Below are 19,191 nucleotides of genomic sequence, written 5' to 3'. Positions count from 1 at the left end.
TGCTTCTTCGATTTCGTTACATCGGCAGGGTAAAGTTTTTGGGAATTCGGAGAATGGAGGAGGAGAAGCTAGAGATCGTCGGACCAATGGAGGAGCCGTTGATGGGGAACATCGTACCAGAGGAGGATTCGCTTTCCTCGTCAGATACTGATAGCGAGAAACCAGGATCCCCTGTTCCCATCAATGCTCCGATCTACCGTATGTTTGGTAGAGAACGACCGATCCACATGGTTCTCGGCGGAGGTAAACGTATGAAACACTCTCTACACTCATTCAATGTTCATTTCTCATAGATTGGTTCGGTTTCATTGACATTGCATCTAAGGGATAATGATTACAAATGTCTTCCATCAGATAGCGTGTGAATTTGTAGAATTAGAGATTAATTGATTATGTGACCTAATCAGCTAGTGGTTGGGTAATTTGTTGAAGCTGCTGATGTGTTGCTATGGAGAGACAAGAAGGTCACGGCAGGATTACTCAGTGCAGTGACTGTGATTTGGCTTTTGTTTGGATTTGGAGGTTGTAGTCTTCTCACGTTTATATCTCGTGGCTCTATACTCTTTCTGCTGCTCTCTTTCCTCTGGTCCAATGCACTCAACAAGTAAAAGATCCTTTTGCCGCACATCTTTCCCTGATATATATGTTAAAGTAAAACCTGATTCCTTGTTTGCTAATCATCCATCATCATTTGTGTAGATCTCCAGAGAACATAGTGGAGATTTACATCCCTGAAAAGCCATTACTGCAAGCTGCTTCTGTATTGACCTTTGAGCTTAACTGTGCTTTTGCAACCTTGAGGAGCATTGCGTTAGAGAGAGACATCAAGAACTTTGTAGTGGTACTTGTTTAATTTCTCAAGTCTTGTATACAGAAATCACTGAAACGACTTACGAGCTTGTTTCTTTTTTGTGTTGTGTGTTCTGAAATTAAGGCACTCGTAGGACTTTGGCTCGTATCGATCATCGGAAATTGGTTCAGTTTCTTGTCATTGCTCTACATCTGTAAGTACACTACTCATTTTCACTCTTGCTTATCTATCTACAGATCATGTATTGACCTAATTGAATCGAAACAGTTTTTGTTCTGATTCACACGGTGCCAATGCTTTATGAGAAGTATGAAGATGAGATTGATCCAATTGCAGAGAAGGCTGTGATCGAGATGAAGAAGCAATACCAAATTTTTGAGGCCAAGTTTTCAAGTAAGATCCATCATTAAGCCAAACAACTCAGAAATCGAGAGATTGAACTAGATTGATTAATTTTAGTTTAGTTCATTTATCTATTCCTCTGTTTGTGGTTTTGGTTACTTACCGCTCAAGTCATTTTGGTTACTTACCACTCAAGTCATCTAAACTACTGTGGATATAAAATGGGCTGGGCCTTTAAAATAATTTATAGAAAGGTCCTACCCATCTTTTTTATAATGGAAATCTAATCTTACTCTTTTCCATGGTTAATAAAAAATAAAAATACATGCTAATTGCTGAGGTTATGTAAATCTTAACTTCAAATTAGATAGTTTTTACCTGAAAATGTCAAAATAGTTATCTAAAATGACAAATAACATAACACAAGTCACCAAAAAAAAAAAAGACCAATTGGTGATACTGGCAGATAAGGCCGATATATGGGCCTAATTTCAATATTTGAACCCCATTTAACACCGACAGATCCAACATTACGACCCGATTTAATAAACGGAATAAATAAATAAATTGGTAGTAAAAATATAAATAAACTCTTCACAATGAAATCAGAATCGCCATTGTTTTCTGTTATTGAGATCTCCCTCATCAGATCTAACACTTCCCACTAAATTTCTTCTCTGTATAGAATAAACTTCTCGATTTCGAATTCGTCTGAAACTACAAAAAAAAAAAAAAAATGCGCAGCAACAGTTCCTTCACCAGCGTCCAATCCAAAACCCATTCACAAACCCATTCTCTTCATCTCCGCTTTCTAACTCCTCAACCTCGAACCGTCCAATCTCACTCTTCAGCCGCAACGGTCTCCTCCTCTTACTCGCACTCCTCGTTATCCTCGGCGTATTCCTACCCTGGGCTGGATCTCCTTTATTCCCGTTCCCAAACAGACTCTCTTCTTCTCAATCTAGATGGCGCGGCTATTCCCTCGCTCAAGCCGCCAAGTTCGTCGCTAAGAACGGCACCGTGATCGTCTGCGCCGTCAGCTATCCTTACTTGCCTTTTCTCAACAACTGGTTGATTAGTGTTTCTAGACAGAAGCATCAGGATCAAGTCCTCGTCATCGCTGAGGATTACGCTACTCTCTACAAGGTTAACGATAAGTGGCCTGGTCACGCCGTTCTCATCCCTCCGGCGTTCGATTCTCAGACGGCTCACAAGTTCGGTTCCCAGGTATATAACATCTGCTCTGAGTTTTCCATTCAATTTTAATCAAATCTGGGTTTTGCGTAGTGTCTTTGTTAGTTTTAGATCATCTGAGATTGGATACTTAGTTTCCACCATACGGATCTTCGTTAATTAGCTAATGTTATGTCACTGATTACTCGGATCATAGGTTTGTTTGGTACATCCATGGCTGATCCTATGAATAACAAAAGATTTTCAACTTGTGGATGTAGTAGCTACCATTTTGCTTTGTGAATTTTGATGCTAGTTGAATATTTTCGTATCCCCTGTTTATGTAAGTGATACTCTATGCTAAGAGCTTGTATTGCGATGGAATTGATCGTATTAACTGACTTCTCGTATGCGATTAGGGTTTCTTCAATTTCACAGCACGTAGGCCGCAGCATCTCTTGCAAATTTTGGAGTTAGGTTACAATGTAATGTACAACGATGTTGATATGGTCTGGTTGCAAGATCCGTTTCAGTATTTGGAGGGAAAGCACGATGCATACTTCATGGATGATATGACTGCAGTATGTACATTCTCTCGTGCATCTCCTTCATCGATTGGGATTGACTTAGTTAGTGTATTTATTGTTTATCTTCTTGATTATGGTTTCAGATTAAGCCGTTGGATCACTCTCACGCTTTACCACCTCCGGGTAAAAAGGGGAGGACTTATATATGTAGCTGTATGATTTTCTTGCGTCCCACTAATGGCGCAAAACTTCTCATGAAGAAATGGATCGAGGAACTTCAGACCCAACCTTGGTCCAGAGCCAAGAAAGCAAATGATCAGCCTGGTTTTAACTGGGCACTTAACAAAACAGCTCATCAGGTATGTTCCTTCCTGCTAGGTCCATTATAAAACAATAACTTTTGTGTAAATTAGTCTCAAGCTTTGATTGCACAATCGTTGAATTCATTGAAACTGGAGCTTTAAAACTCACAAGACTGAATCCTTTGAGATTCCGCTTTCTCTAACCTTAGCTACTCGTAACTCTAATTTACTTAAATGTACAATTATGATTTTCAAGCTTTGTATCAACTCCTCTAATCTACTTACCGATGTTAAATCACGATAAGCTTTTTATTACTCAGGGTTTAATGATATCACAGCTTAATAAAAACTCAAAAGACTGGACATTGTAGACTTTTAGTACTCCTACGATTGTTCAGTTACGATGTTGCTTCAATCTCAAAGGTACTGTAAAATCAATTGTTTGTATTCATTTTTGTGATCTCTGTTCTGCAGGTGGATCTCTACTTGCTTTCTCAGGCAGCATTTCCAACAGGAGGATTGTATTTCAAGAACTCGACATGGGTAAAAGAGACAAAGGGAAAACATGTCATAATCCACAATAACTACATTGTCGGTTTCGAGAAGAAGACCAAACGTTTCCGTGACTTTGGTCTATGGCTAGTCGATGACCATGCTTCAGAGTCTCCATTAGGGAAATTAGAGTAAATCGAAAAAAGAAAGATTGTCTATCTCTCTCTATCTATCTCTGTCTATCTTTTTGTTATTGGAATTTTTCAGGCCGCAAAAAGGAGAAAGATCCAGCGAGTAAATTAGTTTACATTTTTGGGGGTCTTTAAAGTCATGTGAAGAGGTGTTTATATGGCTAAGTCAATACCACGTGAGTTGAGTTTGGTAATGTAGAACTGCTAGAATTGGCCGTCGAGTCTGACAATTCGATGATTCGTTCATTCAAGTCAGTTTGCAATCAGCATTTACACCCATGGATTTCATAATTTCTGGCATATATGGTGTGGGTTTAACTTTAACAAAAGGGGAAATAACAAAACGGTATCAAGTGCTTTTGGATGATTATGTTATGTTCATAAAGATAAGAAATTAATATTTTGTTTGTTGGGATACCAACTGATATTTATCTTTTATTTTCTGTTTTGTTGATATGAAATTTCACTTTTATGATGGCAACAAGAAAATATAGTTTGGTTTATGATTTGATAGATTGTAAATCCTGTTTCTTGAAAAGAGTTTGAGATTATTGGGTTATTGGATTGTAAATCCTGGTTATTGGTTTGAGATTTGAATAGAGTTTTAAATATTTTAAATATTATGTAGAATCTGTTGTTATTAAATCAAGATTTTAACAAAGTTTTAGTGTTATTAGTTTGTGATTTGTAAAAGATCATTTAAAATCTTAACAAATCTGGGTTATTGGATTCAAATTTTTATAAACTCAACAAAAGTTTTTGTTTTATTCCATTAAAACAAAAGAAGCTAAAATTGTTAATGAATTAAATTATTATGTTATTGGTTCACAATTTTATACACTTTTTCACAAAATAAAGTCATGAAAAGTATGAACGACAAAAAAAAAAAAAATCATGAAAAGTATCACAAAAATATAAAAATTATTTGGAACACTTTACAATACTTTAGAAATCTCAACAACAAAACTATAGAATACTCTCTAACAATCTATAAAAATCTTTCATTTATTTACATTTTGATGATTTTGTTGAAATATTAAAAGTTTCTTATAAATTAGAATCCAATAAAACCCCTAATTGACACAAACATCAACTACTCAATTTTTTTTTTTTTTTGTACAAAATCCTCCGCAAAATTTTGTAAAATAATAGAAAAACAAATACTGACAGCTAGCATATGAGATACGAGGGTCCACATTGATTAATAAACAAATTTATTTGAATTATAGTTGGGGATGGATGTTATTTCCATATACTTTACAACATGTGACTAAACCAATAATAAATATTACAATTATAGACTTTTTGGAGGATGCTGCTTATGTAAGATTTACCGTAAATGATAAACATAATAATTAATTAATTAAAAATCAAATACTACTACTAGTTCTTCTTTGACGTCCATTGTTGGGTCATATATATATACTCACTAGACTTTTTTCCTTTCTTTCTTGCATTCGTGTGTTTACTACTAAAACTATTTATACTCCCAGATCTGATACATTTATTGCAATTACTAAAATCCAATTTCAATAAATAAATGATTTCTATATACCTTGATCCATAAAATTAAATTACGCGTGTACCATAAGAATAGAATATTTGTAAAAACTGTTATCTTATAGTTATAAATTTTAAATCCCATACTTAGAAAAGGATAATATACTTTTGGGATTTTTTTCAGTCGTACCAAAAAAAGATTATATTATTTAATTAATAAATATCATCAGTGTGCTAAAAAAGAAAAAAATGAAAGAAGAAAAAAAAAGAGTGAAGGGGGAAATTAGAAAGACAGAGAAGCAAAGATTCTTGCTCCCTTCGAATCCGCAGCAGCTTCCCAAGCTCTCATATCCGATTTCTATGTATAATTCACTTCCTCTGTAGAGAAGAAAACAGAAGAGAAGAGAGTCTCCTTTTTTTTTTTGTTGTTGATTCTGCCATTGACGCCATAAGATAGAGCTTCTCTCTCTCTGTTAGTCTCTCTCCTTTTTTTGCTTTTACTGAGCTCACAAGAGAATCTACGCATCTGTACTGATGATGATGCTCTACTACGGAATCATCACCAACACCACACGCACCTTCGACTTGCTTTCTCTCTCTTGAGTCGCTTTTTTTTTGATTCAGATTTCTGGAATTTTCTGTCGGATGCGTTTTTGAGATTCGTTGAATCTAATCTTAACTGGATTGGAACTTAGGTGAGGGATTTGAGATTCGTAGCCTTGTTAGAGGTTACGTTTTGTTCTTTGTTTTGGGATTCCGTAATCTCGCCGGAGTTGCATGTAAGAAGTTTTAGTATATCAAAACAAATGGGTTCTCTGGAATCTGGGATGATTCCGGTGAAGAGAGTTGATTCCGGGAGAGGCGGACGACAACAGCAACAACAACAGCAACAGTTCTTGCAGAGAAACAGATCGAGACTCTCCAGATTCTTTCTATTGAAGAGACTCGATTACCTCCAATGGGTTTGCACAATTTGTGTCTTCTTCTTCTTCGTTGTGCTCTTCCAGATGTTTTTACCAGGTCTCGTGATTGATAAATCCGATAAGCCCTGGATTCGGATTAGTAAAGACAACTTGCCACCTGATTTGGCTGTTTTTAGGGAGAAAGGCTTTTTTGATTTCGGTGATGACGTTAGATTTGAGCCCACCAAGCTTCTCATGAAGTTCCAGAGAGAAGCTAATGCTTTTAATTTCACTTCGTCTTCTCTCAATACCACTCTGCAGCGTTTTGGATTCAGAAAGCCCAAGCTAGCTCTGGTCAGTTGCTTTAAGATTTAGAAAATGAGTTCTTCTTATGCATTGTGGTTTTTTTTTTGTCTTCTTGAGATCTGATCACTGCATTGTGGTTTTTCTCTTCTTTAAGGTTTTTGGCGATTTGTTAGCTGATCCAGAACAGGTGTTAATGGTGTCTCTCTCCAGGGCTCTGCTAGAGATTGGCTATGCTATTGAGGTATAGCTTTATGGGTTTCCATGTTGTTTCTTTTGTTTACCAGTAATATGAAGTCTAATGCCACCAAATCTCAAACTTGTCTTGGTAGGTTTACTCGGTTATAGACGGTCCAGTGAATGGTATTTGGCAGACGATGGGAGTTCCAGTCACAATACTCGACACTAACCATGCATCGAGTTGTGTTATCGACTGGCTGTCGTATGTACCATATCATTTCTTGTGCTATATATGCATTTGCTTCAAAACTGTAGGAAAACTAGTGAACCATGTCTTGATTAATTCAGAGCTTGGAATTAGTATTTGGGATATGGTTAATATAATATATTCATGTGATTATGTTCAATTGGATAATGTGGATCTGAGGTTTAATCAGATGCATTATGGGTTCTTTTCTGCTATTATTATAGTGCAAACTTAGTTGACTTGACTTGGTCAATGCAATGGTTTCTGATCATTGATAATTTTCTTTGTTCTTATCTTGAAGCTATGACGGCGTAATTGTAAACTCTCTCCGCGCTAGGAGTACATTTACTTGGTAAGATTTTCCATTCGTTGGCATGTGTGTATATCATATATAGTTCTTGTTTTGGTTTTTATTCATGGTTCATTGAAATGAGAGTTTATATATTGTATATACACACAGATATATATGTTACTATGTGGATTTTCCGAAGTCCATGATAGTTTAAACTATTGTTATTGTTTGACAGCTTCATGCAAGAACCTTTCAAATCTTTGCCTCTTGTTTGGGTCATCAATGAAGAAACTCTCGCTGTTCGGTCTAGACAGTACAACTCAACAGGTCACACTGAACTCCTCACGGATTGGAAAAAGATTTTCAGCCGGGCATCAGTTGTAGTCTTCCATAATTATCTCCTTCCGGTAATGTTTATGATTAGACTTCCACAAAACCATATTTCTGATGCTGCTTTGAAATAGGTTTCTTAGAGTAGTTTTTGGATATAAACCTTGTTTCACATTCGCTTCATGCAGATTCTCTACTCTGAGTTTGATGCTGGCAACTTTTATGTCATTCCCGGATCACCAGAAGAAGTATGGGAACCAAATAATCTGGACTTTCCACAGAAAGATGACGTGGTCATTTCCATTGTGGGAAGTCAGTTCTTGTACAAGGGTCAATGGCTGGAACATGCCCTGCTTCTGCAAGCTCTACGGCCGTTATTTTCAGGCTATTATGATGAAAGTTATGATCCCCATCTCAAGATCATAGTTTTAGGTGGAGAGTCAGCTTCCAACTACAGCGTCGCTATTGAGGTATATCAAGGTCCGCTTTGCTGTTGGTTAAATGGGTTGTAGCTTATAACGACAGAGATTACAAAATTACTTACCTTGTTCCTTGCTTTGTTTTGAACTTCTTAGACAATTTCCCAGAACTTGACATATCCAAGAGATACTGTGAAGCATGTAAGCATTGCGGGGAATGTTGATAAGATACTTGAAAGTTCTGATCTTGTTATATACGGATCGTTTCTTGAGGAGCAGTCTTTTCCAGAAATTTTGATGAAGGCTATGTCCTTGGGAAAACCTATAGTTGCACCTGACCTCTTCAACATTAAAAAACACGTATGCTCATTCTTCCTTTACTCGTGTTCTTCATGGACATGTGTTGTGGCATGTTCTCTGTCCATTCGCTGTTTACTGACTATATTGGCAAATATGAATTAGGTTGATGACAGGGTTACTGGATATCTTTTCCCCAAGCAAGATCTTAAGGTTCTGTCACAGATTGTGCTTGAAGTGGTAACAGAAGGGAAAATATCTCCACTGGCTCAGAAGATTGCCTCGATGGGGAAAACAACTGTTAAAAATATGATGGCTCGGGAAACAATAGAAGGTTATGCGGCTCTACTAGAGAATGTTCTCAAGTTTTCTTCAGAAGTTGCTTCTCCTAAGGATGTACAAAAGGCTCCTCCAAAACTGAGAGAAGAGTGGAGTTGGCATCCATTTGAAGCTTTTCTGGATACATCGCCGAATAATAGAACAGCAAGAAGTTATGAGTTCTTAGCAAAGGTTGAGGGGCATTGGAACCATACCCCAGGAGAAGCTATGAAATTTGGAGTTGTTAATGATGATTCGTTCGTGTATGAAATTTGGGAAGAAGAGAGATATCTTCAAATGATGAATAGCAAAAAAAGGCGAGAAGATGAGGAGGTAAACTTTAGATTAGAGTTTTTGAAATGACTTTCTCAGCTCCATTAGAGTAAAAAAAGCCATTTGATTTGTTTTGTGTTGTATTGTTATGCAGCTGAAAAGCAGAGCCTTACAGTATCGTGGGACATGGGAGGAAGTATATAAAAGCGCCAAAAGGGCAGACCGAAGTAAGAATGAACTACATGAGAGGGATGAAGGGGAGCTGCTAAGAACCGGTCAACCTTTATGCATATATGAACCATATTTTGGTGAAGGAACCTGGTCGTTTCTACATCAATATCCCCTCTATCGTGGGGTTGGCTTGGTGAGTTTTCATGTGCAATATATTGTTTTCCGCCGCAACAATAAGGTGGTCTAAAAGAGGGAAATTGTTCTCAACTGATTTGAATGCATTATATTGCAGTCAGTTAAAGGACGGAGACCTAGGATGGATGATGTCGATGCATCATCACGTCTTCCGCTTTTCAACAATCCATACTATCGCGATGCTCTGGGTGACTTTGGAGCATTTTTTGCAATTTCAAACAAGATTGATCGTTTACACAAGAATTCGTGGATTGGGTTTCAATCCTGGAGAGCGACTGCCAGGAAGGTACTCATCTCTTCTTTGTTAGCTTAGAAATCCTTCATCCTTTCTATAATAGAATGCTATGTTCAGTACGTCTGATGTAATTTGGGACCTTAAAACAGGAATCTTTATCCAAGATTGCTGAGGATGCATTACTTAATGCTATACAAACACGGAAACACGGAGATGCCTTATATTTTTGGGTTCGCATGGACAAAGATCCGAGAAATCCTCTGCAGAAACCCTTTTGGTCGTTCTGTGATGCCATAAATGCTGGGAACTGCAGGTAAAAAACACTACAGATTTTTAAATCATAGTTTTATGACAATGTTTGAGACACTGCTCATTTACCTGACTCTGTGCAACTTTTATGGTCTTGGATCTAGGTTTGCTTACAACGAAACTTTGAAGAAAATGTACACTATCAAGAACTTGGACTCACTGCCACCAATGCCCGAGGATGGAGATACATGGTCTGTGATGCAGAGCTGGGCATTGCCAACGAGATCCTTCTTAGAGTTTGTCATGTTCTCAAGGTACTTGTTTTACCATTACCCAGTGACTGTCTCAATCGTAGGCTCTTTAGAAAAAAAAATGAGTACTTACTTAGAGAATGTATCTTCTTTTGTTTGTAGAATGTTTGTGGATTCACTGGATGCACAGATATATGAAGAGCATCATCGAACAAACCGTTGCTATCTGAGTTTAACCAAAGTAAGAAACTCAATTCTTCTTCTGTCAAAGTTCAAATGTGTATTAGAATTTCAGATCAATCCACTAGGGTTTGCATTTAAGTAATGTGTTCAACATCTCACAGGACAAGCATTGCTATTCGCGGGTACTAGAGCTTCTGGTGAACGTATGGGCATACCACAGCGCAAGACGCATTGTCTACGTAGATCCTAAGACTGGTTTGATGCAGGAGCAACACAAACAGAAGAACCGGCTAGGGAAAATGTGGGTGAAGTGGTTCGACTACACAACTCTGAAAGCAATGGACGAAGATCTTGCTGAAGAAGCGGACTCAGACCGTCGTGTGGGTCACTGGCTATGGCCATGGACTGGTGAGATCATGTGGCGGGGTACATTAGAGAAAGAGAAGCAAAAGAAGAATTTAGAGAAAGAGGAGAAGAAGAAGAAAAGTCGAGATAAGCTGACTAGAATGAGAAGTCGAAATGGCCGCCAGAAAGTGATCGGCAAATATGTAAAACCGCCTCCGGAGAACGAAACTGTTACCGGAAACTCCACTTTGTTAACCGTAGACGCATAAAAAACAAATTATAATTTGTGCTTTTTTTTTTGGTTGGGTTAGGTCATAAGATTTGTTTCATTCATTGTTCTTTTTGGAAAGATTACTGTATAAAAAGGTCTCAAGTCTCAATCATTCACTCTCTCTGATGTAGAATTCTCTGTTTTCCTTCTTGTTTTTGTTAGTTTTCTATTTTTTCTTTGTTGATATTCCTTTTGTCTCAAATTTCTATTTCTTTTACGTTTTCCTTTTCAGTTTGATTTAGCTGCTCTATAAATAATGAGTGTAAAGAGGATCATCCTTGCATTGAATTAGTAAAGAGTTATCTTACAGAGTTTCTCCTCTGCTTTTCGTGAAGAAAACAGAGGAACGTATGAAACAAGTCCTTTTTTTTACTTTCGTGCCTCCGCTCCATCACTCTCTCTCTCTCTCCACTTCTCTTTTCTCTTCGATTTAACCGACGGCTTTAACACTCCGGCGGTGGAGAGCTTCACTGTAAACAACCAAAAAAAAAAAAAAAGAGAGAAGATGGTGGAGGAGACGCACGTTCTTGAGATCAATCTCATCTCTGCGCAAGATCTTAAAGAACCGACGGGAAAGCTCCGGCAATTGCAGACCTACGCATCTGTCTGGGTTGATTCTTCAAACAAGCTGCGTACTCGGATCGATCGGATCGGCGCTGAGAATCCGATTTGGAACGACAAATTCGTTTTCCAGGTCTCGCCGGAGTTTCTATCAAGCGAAACATCAGGCGTTTCAATCGAGATCTACGCGGTTGGTTACCTCCGGGATCATCTGATCGGAACCGTGCGCTTCCTCGTAAGTAACTTCCTCCCAACCGCCGCCGTGAAAGTTCCGTCTCTCGTCGCGCTTCAGATCCGTCGTCCTTCTGGAAAGTTCCACGGCGTTCTTAACATCGCGGCTATGGTGATGGACGCTTCTGAGCTCCCCACTGATTTCTTCAAGTCCGTTCAAGAGATCCGCCGGAGTCGAAAAATGAAAAAGTCTAGATCTGCGTTTAGCTCGTCGGAGAACGGTTTCGCCGATGACGCTGGGAGTTCGAAAGAGAATTCGGTTTGCGGATCTGTAAATTTCTCCGACGACGGTACGGACTCGACGGCGTCTTCTCCGATGCCGTCTCCTCTCAGAGACTGGAACGCAGTTCGAAATTTGGCGGGAAAGAATCACGTGAGAGCTTCATCGGACGGCGGAGGATTGATGTGCTGTTTCTTGATGAAATCGTCGGGTGTGTTACCACCGCGAAGAAGAGAAATGATGGACGGCTGAGATCTCTTACCTGATGATTAACGGTTCAGATGTTTCTTTTGGTTTCTAAACCATAGATCTTCGCCACGTGCATCTCTATCGACGGTTTCATATCTCCCTCTACAATACGCCGTCGTGTGGGACAGTTTTGGCGGTTATGAGTTTTCTAAACAAATTAACAAATTAGAAAGTTTGGTTCTTGTTTCTCAAAAACATAGTATTCATTGTTCTTTCTTGTGAACGCTTTAGAATTCTTTTTGATATTATTAACCAAAGAATATCATTTTTTTTGTAGTCATAATAATAATAGTTCTCATATCACAAAACAAAAAATTTGGATACTAAAAAAAAATGCAAAAGTGTAACAAAAAGCGGGAAGTCGTTTACAGAAGTAGAGGAGGTAATTGTTGGTTTAACGGCCAAGATTAGTTAAAAGTTAAAACCATCGATTAGTCCTACCAGAAATAACAAAATCATCTTTTAATACAATTCACTCCTCTCTCTTGTCTTCTTCAATCTGCTCTGTTTGTGTATCTTCTCCTTATCAGATTTGCTTGTACGTAGCTCTTGAAAACAGGTAAATCTCTCATCCGTACGTAGAGCATTAATAAAAATGTTTTATTTTTATTTTTAAAGTTCATAACTTCATTCATGTGTTATTATTGCTATATGATCGCACCTTTAGGGTTTAATAATAATCATGGCAAAGTTTACGAGGGAGATAACAGCCATGGAGGTGAAAGCCACAGAGCAAAATCGAATTCGATACTCTTCGAATCACGTTACACACTTGCCACCTGGCACAATAACTGAGTTTGATTGGAAGGATTACTGTCCCTTGGGTTTCAGGTAATATATATTTATATATAGTTTCTTGTTTTCTGGTAATTTGTTTTTTTTTTAATAATGCTATTTATACAATACAAGTGGAAATAATAGATTTTATAATATGTGTATTTGTTGTTTGTTTGTAGACTTATACAAGAACTTGAGGGTATCGAACATGATGATTACGTGCGTTCCATTTGCACTGATGAGACTCTTCAGAAGCTTTCTTCTGAGAAAATTGGAAAGGTGTTTCATATTTCCAATGATAACCGTTTTCTCATCAAGATTCTTCGAAAATCCGAAATTAAGGTATACTTAAAAAAAACAAATCATCTTAAGAATTTATATACTCACTCTTTTCCTTGTCTTGTGTGTTCTAAAATCTTGTGATTTACATATTTCTATAGGTGACATTAGAGATGCTTCCCGGTTACTACCGCCATATTAACAAGTACAGATCTTCACTATTCACAAGGATTTATGGTGTTCATGCTTTGAAGCCTGTTGGAGGTGTTAAGGTAAAGTATCTTTTATATATATATGGAATTCATGATTAGAGGTACTTTGAGTCGTCACTGATCATTAGTTTTGGATATACAGACGTATTTTGCTGTGATGTCAAACATGCTACATTCAACGGTCTTCATGAACAAGCTCTATGATCTTAAAGGTTCTCCTAAAGGTCGAACTAACAAGAAAATTGAAGTGAGAAACACCACTGTTTTGAAGGATATCGATCTCGATTTCTCTTTCTACGTTGATCCATTGGCCAGACAACGCATCATCAAGTATTATATATCCCTCTTTCTTTCTCTCTATACCATCTTGATTGATCTTTTGTCAACAGTTTTTATGATTCAAATGGTTTAACAAATTTATGTCACTACAGGCAAACAAAGCTAGATTGCGAGCTTTTGGAAGAAGAAGGTATTATGGATTATAGCTTACTGGTTGGTTTACAAGCTCAAGAGTCATGTCAAGGTAAGGTTTCTTCTGTTTTTTTTTGTCTCTGTTCTTAGTAGTGAATTACACTATTTGCATATCGACTTCAAACTTTTCTGATCACTCTTAACAGGTTCACTTCATGGAATAAACCCGGTTTATGGTAGCTTCACACCTCCATGTAGGAATCTTAACCAACATTCTTCCATCTCTGATTTATGTGATGTTATAGCAAGACTCCAACATAAATATATATGTCTATCGGTTACATTTTCAGGCTCGTTCAAAAGCGATAGCACAAAGTCGATCAAGACGGCTTTGAATTCTCCTGATAGATCTTTGGTAACAATGAATCCATGCTCCCCCGATAGAGGTAAACCTATTTTATATGTTTTGTCTAATCAAAGTACTTACATTTTATAGGAACAAACAAAACTCACAATTCTTATAATCTTAACAGATTCAGTCGAAAGCGAAAAGCCAAAGTCTATACAATCAGTAGCAAGCAATAGCACAAGCTCAGTAACAAATCAGATCAACAGCCAAAGCATATTAGTAGCAACACTCAATGACCTCTTCCATAATAGGTAAAAGATGTACCATCATGTAACATTATTAGAAATTTCACAATGAATTAGAAAGAAAACAAGAAAAAAGAAAGAAAGAGAATCTAACATTTCTTGTTGCAGCTCAAGTATCAGTTTTGGGATGAAGATTCCGGCGAGGGCACGGCGAGTGACGAGAGAGACGGGAGAAGAAGAATGGTTCGACGTCCTTTTGTATATAGGAATCGTGGACACGTTTCAAGACTATGGTATGAAGAAACGCATAGAACATTGTTACAAATCCATCCAACATAACTCAAACTCAATCTCGACCGTTCATCCTAAGATTTACTCTTCTAGATTCCAAGACTTCGTCTCCAACATTTTCTTACCTCACGGCGACGATCGTTCTCTCTAATACTGATTTGTTTGTTGTTGTGTAATTAGTAATTACGGTATGATTTCCAAGTGGAATCGTTAGTGTTAAGAGCCACTTCTTACGACCCAAGTTGGTGTTTGTTGTCCAAAAATATCCTCTCTTGTCTCATTTTCATTGTTGATCGATCAACAATTATGTCAAGAAAAACATGCAATATTTTTCCGATTAATTAGATTACTGTATTGTGTTTCTTAAACAAATACTAAATTAAATGGAATAATTTTTTTATTAAAAAAAAAAATCTATGTATGACCCAAAAAAAAGAAGATTAAATGCTTCAAAACTCTACTATAAACATATTTAAAGAACTATTCTCGTATTGATTATTGTTCACAAAATTTTTATACTATTATGTCGTCCATTACATTATTATTAGAAATAGTTGATAATACATATAACCAGATTAATTAACTTTAATATTTTCTGCAAAAATATCTTCTAATTTGCCATGTTTTGCAATTTAACTCTCTATTATTTTTTTAAATAAGATCAATCATACAAAGTCAAGATAATACAAAATACAATCTTCATAAAAAAAATATAATCATATAGTCAAGATCAATCATGTACATTACATTTTTTAATTTTTAAAGATAGATTTGCGAGAATTTCAATTCGATATATTATTTATTAAAAATTAAAATCTAACGGTGATGATGGCAATGAGTTATATTGTATATTACATTTGATTTTGCGGGATTATTCTGTATTTTTGGATAGAAGACGTAAATTTGTGAAAATGCTGATTTAGATTTTTTTTTTTGTAGAAACATTCTTAAAGTTACAAAATATAAATCTTAAAATTAAAAGTAAAATAAAATCTATCAATAGTACTAACCTATTTTCTACCTAATATCTAAGATTAATAGTAACTTCAAATCGTTGAACGACGAATATTAAAACTAAAAAGATAAAAAGTAATCTTTCATCTTCATTAATCAAATCACAAATTTCGAATATGCGAATATGCCAAACATAAAAGATTTTCTATTAATTACAAAGTTTTAAAACCCTAAAAATAAGAAGTTCATAATTTCATATGATAATGTTAATTAATAATTAGAGGTGCTTATTTGACAAAAAAAAATCAGAAGTAAGTAATAAAAATTTGGAAATCATCTAAAATTTTCTTTTGTTTATGTTAACTCCTCCCATATCCAGATAAGGTAATAACTTCAAAATCAATGTATGATAGACTAATATCAAAAATACAAAAAAAAATAAGAATAAATAAAGAAAAAGCTCTCCATTTCATTAATCAGATAATAAACTAACATTAAAGACCTTGTATTGATTATTACAAAAAAGTCAAAACCCCTAAAACCCATAAATTCATATACCAATCTAGACTTTGAATTGTTCAGTTCTAAGTGATTAGCTCTGTTTTTACTTCTTTTTTTTTTTTAATTCGAATCATTAAAAAACTTACAAACTCTTTGTTAAATCTAGAAAAATCTCTTGCACATCTGCTCTGGCTCTACGTTATTTATTAAAGATGAGTTCGGATCTCTCGGTCTCCTCCGATGGGGATTTTGGGTTTGCTTTCAACAACGTTAATTTTTCCGACCGTCTTCTTAGGATCGAGATCACTAGTGGCAGCGGTGAGGTTAGCTCTTCTAGTAGTGTCGTCGACTTGGTTGGGGATCGCAAACGCAAAAGAGAAGACACCAATGGTTATTTTAATTTTTGGTTATAAATATAGTATATATATATTATATTTTTGGATTTTGTCAAATTTTTGGTTGTCTTTGGTTTGGTTTAAAGTACGATATCTTGACTTTTTCAGTTGCTACAAGCCACGTGGAGTCTGATTTGAACAAGAACTCGTGTGAAACGAATTATGAGAATAACAACAACAACTACAAACATGAAAAAGCGTTGGTAATGGCTGACCAAGAACCACAATCAGGTACATCCTCCATTCCTCCTAGCATGTTCTTACTTAGTTCTTATAGAAAAATCGGATGATTCAATGGTACTGTTTGCAATTTGCAGGTGGTGAAGATGATAATGAGTATAATAATAATTGTGGAGTTACTAATAATCCTTCGGTTGTAAGCGTTAGAGAATTACATATAAGTTCTGCCATATTGGCAGCCAAAAGCCCATTTTTCTACAAGGTAATTATTATTTTATTAGTCTACTTAATATTTTTTTTTATATTTACAATGCTAATGAAATTATATTATACTATGTTTTAANTTTTAATACATTTTTCTGATAATTCTTTTTTTTTTTTTTTTTTTGATTCAGCTATTCTCTAATGGAATGCTTGAGTCAAAGCAAAAACAGATGACCTTGAAAATAGATGCTTCTGGTTGGTATATTGTAATTGAATACTTGTAAAAATCTATTTGGTGTGGTAATATTTTTGAAAATAATTTGGAGATCGATTTATTGACAAATTGCAGAAGAAACTGCTGTGATGGAGCTCTTGAATTTCATGTATAGCAATTCCGTATCAGTCACGGCACCACATGCTTTGCTCGATGTTATAATCGTGGCCGACAAGTTTGAGGTTGCTTCGTGCATGAAGTATTGCAGCCAGTTGCTTCTCAAAACGCCTATGACATTAGACTCTGCATTGCGTCTTCTTGATCTTCCTTCGAGTTTGCTAATGGCTGAATCAGTAAAGCCTTTAACAAATGCTGCAAGGCAGTTCATCGCCTCTCGCTACAAGAATTTATTAAAGCACACCTCTCTGTTATTATTAAACTCTCAAAGCATACAAGAATCATCCTCAGGTTTTAAGGGTGTAAATGGGATTCCAATGGAGGAGTTGATGGCTTTGCCGTTAGTAGGTATCGAGGCAATACTAGCGAGTGACGGTCTAGAGGTTTTATCTGAAGACCTTTTATACGAATTTGTCTTGAGATGGGCAAAATCGCATTACACAGTTCCAGAGGAACGCCAAGAAATACTAGGATCTCATCTCGCTCGCTACATCCATTTCCCTCACATGACATGTGGCAAACTCAAGCAAATCTTGACCTCAAACGACTTCACACCTTGTGTGGCATCAAAGCTAGTCCTTGAAGCTCTTTTGTTCAAAGCAGAATCGTTGGACCGGCGAAGACGCCTTCTAGCCGATGAACAACCCGCATCCCGGTTTGCTGAACGAGCCTACATATACAGACCCATCAAAATTATGGAATTCGAGGTTCCTCGGCACCAATGCATCGTTTACTTGGACTTAAAACGCAAGGAATGTGAAAGCATCCTTCCATCAAGCTGGATACCATCTCAAACGTTTCCCTTAGGAGGACAAGAATTCGTTCTCGCAGCTCAGCGCAACATGGAGCCACTAGGTGCGTTCCACTGTTTTGGACTGTTTCTTTGGATGCGAGAAACAGGGTCGGCGAGTCTGAGCGTGGACTACGAATTCTCAGTGAGGTTAAGGCCAACTTTGGAATTTGAGAATAAATTCAAAGGAAACTATAGCTTCACCAAAGGTAAAGCTTCTGGATCCAGAAACTTGCTTTTGATGCCATGGGATGCCTTCTTAGCTAAGAATTGCCCCTACTTCATCAATGATGTTCTTCATCTCCGAGCTGACCTCTCCATCCGCCTTTAGAACCAACCCCATATATATATTATCTCAATCTTTGTAACTGTATTTCCTTTTCTATTGGTTTAATGGCATTAAAAATCCATAAGATGCTGCTGCGGATACACAACAATGTTGAAACAGAGACAATTGTATAATAACGATGTTACATTGAAAACCTTCACAAAAACAAAGCTGGTTTATTTTAAAAATGAATCTATTCGCTTCCTGCGATCTTCTTCTTCAAGGAATCAATATCCTCAGCCAATTCCTTTCTGCTTGACTGTAACGTGATGATCATTTCATGTCAGATCACTGCTGCTTTAAAGATTATAAGAATTCAAAGAAGAAGAAGAAAAAACAAAAACAAGTATGTTACCTTGAAGAGAAGGTATCTGTAGACAAACCATCCAGTGTACCCGAGACCGACAAGTTCCATAACTTTTGGAAGCTACATCACACAAAGAAACATCAGTTAAAGTTAAACACTTAAACTTAAACTCAAACTCAAACTCATTACACTTTATCTAAGGGTTACCAGAGGAACAGAGTTGATGGCACCAACAACAATGGAAGATAACCAAACAGCAACAATGGCTCCTCCTCCATAAACAAGTACAGTCGACTTGTTCTCAAGACCATCCCACTGCAACCAAAAAAAACATAACATAACACAAACCCATACCAACTCGGTTGTTTCTTGGATAAATGATGGCTCACCTTTTCCTTCAAATCTGTGATGAGTTCGTTGGTGTCGATGGAGGTCTCGTCTGAAGAAGCTCTCGTCTTCATCAATTCAACCTTGTGCAAACCATTCCCTGCAATTGAACCGGAGAACCAAATGTTTT

General features: G+C 36.7%; 7 protein-coding genes across 9 annotated transcripts in view; 6 read left to right on the top strand and 1 right to left on the bottom strand.

Moving 5' to 3' along the window:
* Positions 18-1,427, top strand: LOC104737687 (reticulon-like protein B7). 2 transcript variants are annotated; one of them, XM_010457925.2, is made up of 5 exons: positions 18-243; positions 433-604; positions 700-841; positions 935-1,004; positions 1,079-1,427. In XM_010457925.2, the coding sequence occupies exons 1-5, from the start codon at positions 54-56 to the stop codon at positions 1,219-1,221; spliced, it is 717 nt and encodes a 238-aa protein (XP_010456227.1). In that variant the 5' UTR covers positions 18-53; the 3' UTR covers positions 1,222-1,427. The 2 variants fall into 2 exon arrangements, with proteins under 2 accessions (XP_010456227.1, XP_010456226.1); XM_010457924.2 differs by having other exon boundaries at positions 18-249.
* Positions 1,844-4,344, top strand: LOC104738545 (UDP-D-xylose:L-fucose alpha-1,3-D-xylosyltransferase MGP4; the record flags this gene model as incomplete). The annotated part of the gene is made up of 4 exons (XM_019234636.1): positions 1,844-2,380; positions 2,746-2,907; positions 3,003-3,212; positions 3,630-4,344. Coding segments are annotated over 4 exons (1,122 nt in total), but the record flags the coding sequence as incomplete, so codon positions are not given.
* LOC104737684 lies at positions 5,588-10,985 on the top strand. The gene is made up of 14 exons (XM_010457919.1): positions 5,588-6,594; positions 6,701-6,787; positions 6,876-6,985; positions 7,272-7,322; positions 7,498-7,669; positions 7,781-8,062; positions 8,168-8,371; positions 8,474-8,959; positions 9,054-9,263; positions 9,363-9,551; positions 9,650-9,813; positions 9,914-10,063; positions 10,163-10,241; positions 10,345-10,985. The coding sequence occupies exons 1-14, from the start codon at positions 6,145-6,147 to the stop codon at positions 10,795-10,797; spliced, it is 3,087 nt and encodes a 1,028-aa protein (XP_010456221.1). The 5' UTR covers positions 5,588-6,144; the 3' UTR covers positions 10,798-10,985.
* On the top strand, positions 11,075-12,325 carry LOC104737682 (BON1-associated protein 2-like). The gene has a single exon (XM_010457918.2). It carries the CDS (start codon positions 11,305-11,307, stop codon positions 12,061-12,063), a length of 759 nt encoding a protein of 252 aa, XP_010456220.1. The 5' UTR covers positions 11,075-11,304; the 3' UTR covers positions 12,064-12,325.
* On the top strand, positions 12,743-14,775 carry LOC104738543 (putative phosphatidylinositol 4-phosphate 5-kinase 11). Its single transcript, XM_010458705.2, has 9 exons — positions 12,743-12,891; positions 13,017-13,179; positions 13,278-13,388; positions 13,471-13,658; positions 13,760-13,851; positions 13,946-13,993; positions 14,090-14,185; positions 14,273-14,399; positions 14,502-14,775. The coding sequence occupies exons 1-9, from the start codon at positions 12,743-12,745 to the stop codon at positions 14,773-14,775; spliced, it is 1,248 nt and encodes a 415-aa protein (XP_010457007.2).
* Positions 16,284-18,392, top strand: LOC104737680 (BTB/POZ domain-containing protein At4g01160-like). 2 transcript variants are annotated; one of them, XM_010457916.2, is made up of 5 exons: positions 16,284-16,460; positions 16,634-16,705; positions 16,792-16,916; positions 17,050-17,113; positions 17,208-18,392. In XM_010457916.2, exons 1-5 carry the CDS (start codon positions 16,292-16,294, stop codon positions 18,368-18,370), a joined length of 1,593 nt encoding a protein of 530 aa, XP_010456218.1. In that variant the 5' UTR covers positions 16,284-16,291; the 3' UTR covers positions 18,371-18,392. The 2 variants fall into 2 exon arrangements, with proteins under 2 accessions (XP_010456218.1, XP_019090235.1); XM_019234690.1 differs by having other exon boundaries at positions 16,284-16,469; positions 16,583-16,705.
* Positions 18,429-19,191, bottom strand: part of LOC104737681 (protein CURVATURE THYLAKOID 1A, chloroplastic) — a 1,272-nt gene continuing 509 nt past the window's right edge. The window contains exons 2-5 of the mRNA XM_010457917.2: positions 19,064-19,161; positions 18,882-18,989; positions 18,723-18,794; positions 18,429-18,626 (exon numbers count right to left, since the gene is read on the bottom strand). Coding sequence (XP_010456219.1) covers positions 18,561-18,626; positions 18,723-18,794; positions 18,882-18,989; positions 19,064-19,161 — 344 coding nt within the window. The 3' untranslated portion in view covers positions 18,429-18,560. The remainder of the gene's footprint in view (positions 18,627-18,722; positions 18,795-18,881; positions 18,990-19,063; positions 19,162-19,191) is intronic.

This window comes from Camelina sativa, chromosome 13, assembly GCF_000633955.1.
Source record: "Camelina sativa cultivar DH55 chromosome 13, Cs, whole genome shotgun sequence".
In the NCBI taxonomy this organism is placed as follows: Eukaryota; Viridiplantae; Streptophyta; class Magnoliopsida; order Brassicales; family Brassicaceae; genus Camelina; species Camelina sativa.
The sequence above is the reverse complement of the archived record's forward strand: the minus strand, read 5'-3'. Positions and strand labels throughout refer to the sequence as shown.